Source organism: Galeopterus variegatus, unplaced genomic scaffold (genome assembly GCF_000696425.1).
Source record: "Galeopterus variegatus unplaced genomic scaffold, G_variegatus-3.0.2 Scaffold822, whole genome shotgun sequence".
Classification (NCBI taxonomy): Eukaryota; Metazoa; Chordata; class Mammalia; order Dermoptera; family Cynocephalidae; genus Galeopterus; species Galeopterus variegatus.
The window spans coordinates 22,823-31,646 of NW_007726933.1; the positions used below are offsets into that span (position 1 = coordinate 22,823).

Genomic DNA, 8,824 nt, shown 5'->3' on the forward strand with positions numbered 1-8,824 from the left:
TTTTTTTTTTCCAGAAAAAAGTATGGGATTAAGAAATGAAGATAGAATTATATACTAGAAAGATATATATAGTTTATATATGTATATATAAATAATATATACAGATATGTGTACACATTTACGTTTGCATATACAAATGCATTGACATACACATATACACTGTGCCCATATACTATATATGTAGGAATAGAAACATAATTTAAGTATATTTTCTTATAATGTAAAAGGTAAAAGAACAAGAGAATTTAAGGAGAAAAGCTTTGAAGTGGAATAAAGGCAGTAATTTTATGTTACTAAAAGATGCTGCCTAAAAGAAATATATAGTAGATACACAATGTCAATCAACACATTCCAGAGCATTGAAACATAAACAAAAGCTTCTTGGAGTGCAGGGAGAGGTCACAGGGGTGCATTTGTTGTGGAGACTGGAATACATCATTCACTATCTTTAACAGACTGACTTGGGGAAAAAAAGATTTTAATAAATATCTGAGTTTATCTACTAGATGCATATATAATATTTTATAAATGTGCAGCAGTTTTAGAATCTTACATGGGTAACCACAGAATGCCATGATGCTCTTTAGGGAAAGTTTGGTGTGGCTCTATCTTCTACTCTACCCCCACACCTTCTTCAATCAACACTTCAATTTTTGTGTAATCGTTCTGCCATAAATTCCGTGAAGAACGTTTCACTATTTTATTACATTTATTTATTTGTTTATTTAATGTATTTTTTTATTGAATCAAAATTGATTATACATATTTTGGGGGTTCAACATTGAGATATGTTGATCAAATCAATATTACTAGCATATATATTTGTTACAAATTGTAATTATTTTTATGCCCTTTGTCCAATCTCTCCCCATCCCCTCTTCTTTCCCCCCTTCCCCCTCTAATTACCCTAGATTTCTTCTCTCCTTCTGAAAGAATAATGGTTACTCTGTTGATTTGTTGCCTGGATGATGTCCAATGCTGAGAGGTGTGATCAGGTCCCCCAGTATTATCGTAGAACAGATGCTTCTTCTGTCACTCTGAAATGGACTTTGTGGAGACATTTTCTTTTTATCTCTGCTGGTGACTCTCCTTGTGTCAATACACTCCAGTGGTTGGTGGACCATCAGCGTGGTAGTTGTGGTGTCTTGCACTTTCATGACAGCCATGGTTATAGTGGTGGCTGTGGTGGGCCATCCACATGGAGGTGATGTTTTTGGCATGCTCCTTGGCACTGGTGGTGTGCCTGGTTGTGGGGTGTGTCTGATCCCTGGCTCTGTGCCTTGGGCCCCCAGGCAGGCCTCAAGGCTCTGGTACAGTGTGCCTGGTTGTGGGAGGAGGGTCTGCTCCCCAGCTCCATGCTTTGGGTCACTGGGCGGGCCCTGAGGTGCTGGCATGGTGTGCCTGGTTGTGGGAGGGGGGTCTGGTCCCCTTCTCTATGCCTCAGGTCCCTGGGCGGGCCCTGAGGCACTGGCAGTGTGCCTAGTTGTGGGAAGGGGGGTCCAGTCCACAGCTCCATGCCTCAGGTCACTGGGTGGGCCTTGAGGTGCTGGCGTGGTGTGCCTGGTTGTGGGAGGGGTGTCCGGTCCCCTTCTTCGTGCCTCAGGTCACCGGGCAGGTCTTGAGGTGCTGGCATGGTATGCCTGGTTGTGGGAGGGAGTACTCTCCCCTTCTCCATGCTTCGGGTCCCCGGGAGAACCCCAAGGCACTGGCATGGTGTGCCTGGTTGTAAGAGGAGGGTCTGGTCTATGGCTCCATGCCTCAGGTCAGGGGGTGGCCCCAAGGTGCTGGCGCAGCGTGCCTGGTTGTGAGAGATGGGTCCAGTTTCCTTCTGCATGCCTCTGGTCCCTGGGCAGGCCCCAAGGCACTGGTGCAGTGTGCCTGGTTGTGGGAGGGGGATCTGGTCCCCTTCTCCATGCCTTGGGTCCCTTGGTGGGCCCTGAGGCACTGGCACCATGTACCTGGATGTGGGAGTGGGGTCTGGTCCCCGGATCCAAGCCTCTGTTTCCCAGGCAGGCCCCAAGGCACTGGTGGTGTGCCTGGGCCAGAAGTAATTTGTTGTCCTTTGCTTACTTCTAAAATGGGGGAACTTCCTGTGGGAACCAGTACTTGAGCTGTGTGGTTGAGCTAAATTGCTGCTTTGCTGCTCTTTCCCTAAGGAAGGCTTTTTGTGCAGCTCAGGGTTTAATGGTTGACCTTATATGTACTTCCAGCTCTCCAGAGACTCTGGATCTGGATTGTGAAGAAACTCTGATCTGGACCTGAGTTTTTCATCAAACTGCACCTCATGCAATTCTGCATTCCTGACCAGTCTCCTCTGAGTGGTCCTGTGCTGATTGGGGGGCGGATCAGTTTTCCTTCTTGTGTCCCAATGTTCTCCTGGTGGGCCTGTCTCTCCCACCACCCATGCTCCAAACACCTCCCATGGGACAGGCCCTGCTCTGTCCCGTGTGATGACTCACCAGCCTCTGAATGGCTCCCTTTTTTCAGTTGTTCTGGTTCCTCGCTCCTGCATGGGTCCCGGGAACCCTATTAGTGGTCTTGCTGTCCGGGGGGCCGCCAAGGCCCTCTTCTCCCCTGCCACCTCCAAGTAACTCCATCTGAAGGGCACAGCTGTGGCTTCTGCCAGCTCCTGCTCCATGCGCTTTTCAGCTCCAGCCTTAAAGCAGCTGCGGCCAGAAACCCTCAAAGCAGTTTTTTCTCTCTCATTGTGGTTTCTCCCACCTTCATGTACTCCGCGGGTCTCTCCTCCTCTTCCCCTGAGCTCCAGTGGCCCCAGCTTGGCTGATGTTACATTTTTATAGTTGTAAATTGGTTGATTTGTGGGAGAGAGTGACGCTGGGAACCGTCTGTTCTGCCATCTTGACCAGAACCGAGACCTTGCTTTCCATTCTTTGGTTGTATTCCCAGAAGTGAAATTGCTGGATCATATGGTAGTTCTATTTTTAACTTTTTGAGGAATTGCCATACTGTTTTCTGTAGCTGCTGTACCATTTACATTCCCACCAATAATGCACAAGGGTTCCGATTTCTCTTTTTATATATGCCTTTTATATAGAAACATTAAATTTCTCTTAGGCTTGGGTTTTTCAACTTTGGCACTATTGACATTTTAGATTGTATACTTCTTGTCATGGGGAGCCATTCTGTACACTGTAGGATGTTTTGTAGCATCCCTGGCCAGTAGCACTCCTTTAGTTATGACAATCAAAAACGTTTTCAGACATCACCAAAGATACCCTGGGGGCAAAATTGATCCCAGTTGAGAACCACTGCCTTCAGACAAGCAAAGCCTAATAATGAGAGAGAATCTCTAAGGCCTTATCACTGTAATTCCAGACTTATGGTTTTCAGTTTCAGTTTACTCTTGGCAGTTGGGTTGGCCTTAGTTCTATGGGCTATAACAGAGAATCTAATGCACACTAAGGAATGTCTGACACTGATCAACCCTGAGAAATGAGAACAGAACAAACTAGAAATGTTAGCTTGAAAAATGGGCATCATCCTTCCCTCCATCCACGTAAGTTTAAGATATTGAAGGATGTACATTCACTGGGTATCAACTTGTGTTTATGGTTTTTAATATATCACATTGAATAAGATAAGCATCAACTGTGGGAAATTAATATTGTGCTTACCTTTTATACCTTCCTAATATTATGTATTATAGTATCATAATACTAATACTTAGATACTAGTGTAATGAACACTTGCAAAACTGAAATGTATGTCATAATTTTAGAAATACTCTTCAGTCACAAACTGAGAAATTAACTTCATGCTGCCTTGAGTGGGACAGGAAGCTTGAATTGGACATTCCAGATGATGGTGAGGAAACATTTATATTTTTTGCTTTCTTAGCTCTGTTTCTTTTAATATGGTTACAGTCATCTGAAACTTAAAAATCTAATGTCCAACTTTATAGTTTTATTATTCAAAATAATAAGAATTTTTCATATCTCAGCGTATGTTCCTTAATATCTCTGTGCTAAAAGGGTATATGACTTAAAAGATGCGAGTAGAATATTGTCTATACTTTGAGTTAGACATTTGTCTATTTTATTACTAGATTTTTAGATATGACTTTATTGGCCATGTCAATATCTAGTATTATCTAATTATACAAAAAGATTTTCTGAATGAAAGTTACCTAAGTCAATATGAAAACAATTTTCTAAAGAGTTCCTTGATTTTACTTATTTGGGGAAGCTGTTTAGAAAAATTCATTTGTGTGCTATCAGTAAGTCTTTTTTAGATACCTATGTGCAATGAGTCGTTTGAGGTTGAATTGTTGTAAAATATAAGGAGAAGTAGAATGCTGTTTATTATGTAGCAATATGTGTATGGGAATGAATATTGCTAATTTTTTAGCAGGAATTGAATTGAATAGTTAATGCTTAGTATTTGCTTGATAAAGTTTTGTGGTAGATAATTTTTGCTTTACTTTAAGTTACGAATTCAATTCTGTAAGCCCTCTGATATTTAGGGTTAAGTCTTTTTATCAGTCTGTTCGCTTGCAATAAAAATCCTGTATTTTCCTTTAACTATAAAAAACCTCATTTCCTTTAGTTAAAGATCTTATTCGCACAACAGTTGGTCAAACAAGACTCCTTATGAAGGAAAGGTTTAAACAGTTTGAAGGACTGGTGAATGATTGTGAATATAAACGAGGTGCAAAGGAGACTACCTGTACAGATCTGGATGGATTTTGGGATATGGTTAGTTTTCAGGTATGTGGCCAAGTATTTTGAATTTATTAACTTTTGATTTTTATTTTTAACATAGTAATAGTAGTAAAATGGGGTAACATTAGCTGCTTAGGTAACTTTAATATTAAATGAGACATTGGAAAGCACCTTTAGAGCTGTTAAGCACTATCTCAATTTTATGATTGGTGTCCTGTCTCCCCCATGTTGTCAGAATAATTTATAGATAGGTTGGAAACTGAGATTTTATTAAACTCTTGAATAGTCTATTATGATTCTACATGTGGGAAATGAGTTAATCTAGTCTTTTGGAGTTCATTTCAACTAGCAGTTATTAAGTTCCTTTTGTGTGCCAGGCATTGTATCAGGAATTGATAAAAAGTCACGGTCTGTGTCCCAGAGGAGTTTATAGTTTGATTACTGACACTCAGACACAACATGTAATTCTCATCTAATGTAGAAAGTGCTATGATAAAGGAAATCATTAGGAAGGTCAGTAAAAGTATGGGGGGGGGATGACATTTTTCTAGCCTTTTTAGCTTATTATAGAAATAAACATATAACATGCCATTTCAAGAACCAGTAGCCAACGATACACATTTGAAAAAAGCTTCAAACCTTAAAGAAAGAGGCCAAAGCAAACCTCTAGGAATAAAGCTATTTGGATGGAATAAATGGGGATTATACAAGCAAAAAAGAACTTTTGAATGCAAATGTTAATATTCTTAAAGAGACCAGACACTTCATCTGTCAAATAAAAATACCTATTGAAAAAAGAACATTCAGAGAACCACAAAAATAGCTCTTTTTGAAGTTTAAAAAATGAGAGCAGAAATGTGAGATAAAATAGAAAGGTGGTATATGAAGTTTAAGAAACCTCCCACTAAGTAGAATGAAGAGAGATATAAAATAGAAGAGACTAGATAAGATTAAGTGGACCAGTCTAGGAAATATANTTACATTTTTATAGTTGTAAATTGGTTGATTTGTGGGAGAGAGTGACGCTGGGAACCGTCTGTTCTGCCATCTTGACCAGAACCGAGACCTTGCTTTCCATTCTTTGGTTGTATTCCCAGAAGTGAAATTGCTGGATCATATGGTAGTTCTATTTTTAACTTTTTGAGGAATTGCCATACTGTTTTCTGTAGCTGCTGTACCATTTACATTCCCACCAATAATGCACAAGGGTTCCGATTTCTCTTTTTATATATGCCTTTTATATAGAAACATTAAATTTCTCTTAGGCTTGGGTTTTTCAACTTTGGCACTATTGACATTTTAGATTGTATACTTCTTGTCATGGGGAGCCATTCTGTACACTGTAGGATGTTTTGTAGCATCCCTGGCCAGTAGCACTCCTTTAGTTATGACAATCAAAAACGTTTTCAGACATCACCAAAGATACCCTGGGGGCAAAATTGATCCCAGTTGAGAACCACTGCCTTCAGACAAGCAAAGCCTAATAATGAGAGAGAATCTCTAAGGCCTTATCACTGTAATTCCAGACTTATGGTTTTCAGTTTCAGTTTACTCTTGGCAGTTGGGTTGGCCTTAGTTCTATGGGCTATAACAGAGAATCTAATGCACACTAAGGAATGTCTGACACTGATCAACCCTGAGAAATGAGAACAGAACAAACTAGAAATGTTAGCTTGAAAAATGGGCATCATCCTTCCCTCCATCCACGTAAGTTTAAGATATTGAAGGATGTACATTCACTGGGTATCAACTTGTGTTTATGGTTTTTAATATATCACATTGAATAAGATAAGCATCAACTGTGGGAAATTAATATTGTGCTTACCTTTTATACCTTCCTAATATTATGTATTATAGTATCATAATACTAATACTTAGATACTAGTGTAATGAACACTTGCAAAACTGAAATGTATGTCATAATTTTAGAAATACTCTTCAGTCACAAACTGAGAAATTAACTTCATGCTGCCTTGAGTGGGACAGGAAGCTTGAATTGGACATTCCAGATGATGGTGAGGAAACATTTATATTTTTTGCTTTCTTAGCTCTGTTTCTTTTAATATGGTTACAGTCATCTGAAACTTAAAAATCTAATGTCCAACTTTATAGTTTTATTATTCAAAATAATAAGAATTTTTCATATCTCAGCGTATGTTCCTTAATATCTCTGTGCTAAAAGGGTATATGACTTAAAAGATGCGAGTAGAATATTGTCTATACTTTGAGTTAGACATTTGTCTATTTTATTACTAGATTTTTAGATATGACTTTATTGGCCATGTCAATATCTAGTATTATCTAATTATACAAAAAGATTTTCTGAATGAAAGTTACCTAAGTCAATATGAAAACAATTTTCTAAAGAGTTCCTTGATTTTAATTAGACATTTGTCTATTTTATTACTAGATTTTTAGATATGACTTTATTGGCCATGTCAATATCTAGTATTATCTAATTATACAAAAAGATATTCTGAATGAAAGTTACCTAAGTCAATATGAAAACAATTTTCTAAAGAGTTCCTTGATTTTACTTATTTGGGGAAGCTGTTTAGAAAAATTCATTTGTGTGCTATCAGTAAGTCTTTTTTAGATACCTATGTGCAATGAGTCGTTTGAGGTTGAATTGTTGTAAAATATAAGGAGAAGTAGAATGCTGTTTATTATGTAGCAATATGTGTATGGGAATGAATATTGCTAATTTTTTAGCAGGAATTGAATTGAATAGTTAATGCTTAGTATTTGCTTGATAAAGTTTTGTGGTAGATAATTTTTGCTTTACTTTAAGTTACGAATTCAATTCTGTAAGCCCTCTGATATTTAGGGTTAAGTCTTTTTATCAGTCTGTTCGCTTGCAATAAAAATCCTGTATTTTCCTTTAACTATAAAAAACCTCATTTCCTTTAGTTAAAGATCTTATTCGCACAACAGTTGGTCAAACAAGACTCCTTATGAAGGAAAGGTTTAAACAGTTTGAAGGACTGGTGAATGATTGTGAATATAAACGAGGTGCAAAGGAGACTACCTGTACAGATCTGGATGGATTTTGGGATATGGTTAGTTTTCAGGTATGTGGCCAAGTATTTTGAATTTATTAACTTTTGATTTTTATTTTTAACATAGTAATAGTAGTAAAATGGGGTAACATTAGCTGCTTAGGTAACTTTAATATTAAATGAGACATTGGAAAGCACCTTTAGAGCTGTTAAGCACTATCTCAATTTTATGATTGGTGTCCTGTCTCCCCCATGTTGTCAGAATAATTTATAGATAGGTTGGAAACTGAGATTTTATTAAACTCTTGAATAGTCTATTATGATTCTACATGTGGGAAATGAGTTAATCTAGTCTTTTGGAGTTCATTTCAACTAGCAGTTATTAAGTTCCTTTTGTGTGCCAGGCATTGTATCAGGAATTGATAAAAAGTCACGGTCTGTGTCCCAGAGGAGTTTATAGTTTGATTACTGACACTCAGACACAACATGTAATTCTCATCTAATGTAGAAAGTGCTATGATAAAGGAAATCATTAGGAAGGTCAGTAAAAGTATGGGGGGGGGATGACATTTTTCTAGCCTTTTTAGCTTATTATAGAAATAAACATATAACATGCCATTTCAAGAACCAGTAGCCAACGATACACATTTGAAAAAAGCTTCAAACCTTAAAGAAAGAGGCCAAAGCAAACCTCTAGGAATAAAGCTATTTGGATGGAATAAATGGGGATTATACAAGCAAAAAAGAACTTTTGAATGCAAATGTTAATATTCTTAAAGAGACCAGACACTTCATCTGTCAAATAAAAATACCTATTGAAAAAAGAACATTCAGAGAACCACAAAAATAGCTCTTTTTGAAGTTTAAAAAATGAGAGCAGAAATGTGAGATAAAATAGAAAGGTGGTATATGAAGTTTAAGAAACCTCCCACTAAGTAGAATGAAGAGAGATATAAAATAGAAGAGACTAGATAAGATTAAGTGGACCAGTCTAGGAAATATAATATCCAAATAGTAAGAATTCCAGAAGAAGAAAACAGAAAAAAATAATGTGGAGCAAATGATCATTGAAACTTAAGTTTTTTGGGCTGGCCCGGTGGCGCACTGGATAGTGCGCCGCTTGGGAAGCGCGGCAGCGCTCCC

At 38.0% G+C, this 8,824-nt stretch overlaps 1 protein-coding gene across 1 annotated transcript in view; it reads left to right on the forward strand.

The window, feature by feature from the left end:
- DLGAP5 (discs, large (Drosophila) homolog-associated protein 5) overlaps positions 1 to 8,824 on the forward strand; it is a 48,181-nt gene that overhangs the window by 21,997 nt on the left and 17,360 nt on the right. The window contains exons 11-12 of the mRNA XM_008572685.1: positions 3,740 to 3,825; positions 4,567 to 4,727. Coding sequence (XP_008570907.1) covers positions 3,740 to 3,825; positions 4,567 to 4,727 — 247 coding nt within the window. The remainder of the gene's footprint in view (positions 1 to 3,739; positions 3,826 to 4,566; positions 4,728 to 8,824) is intronic.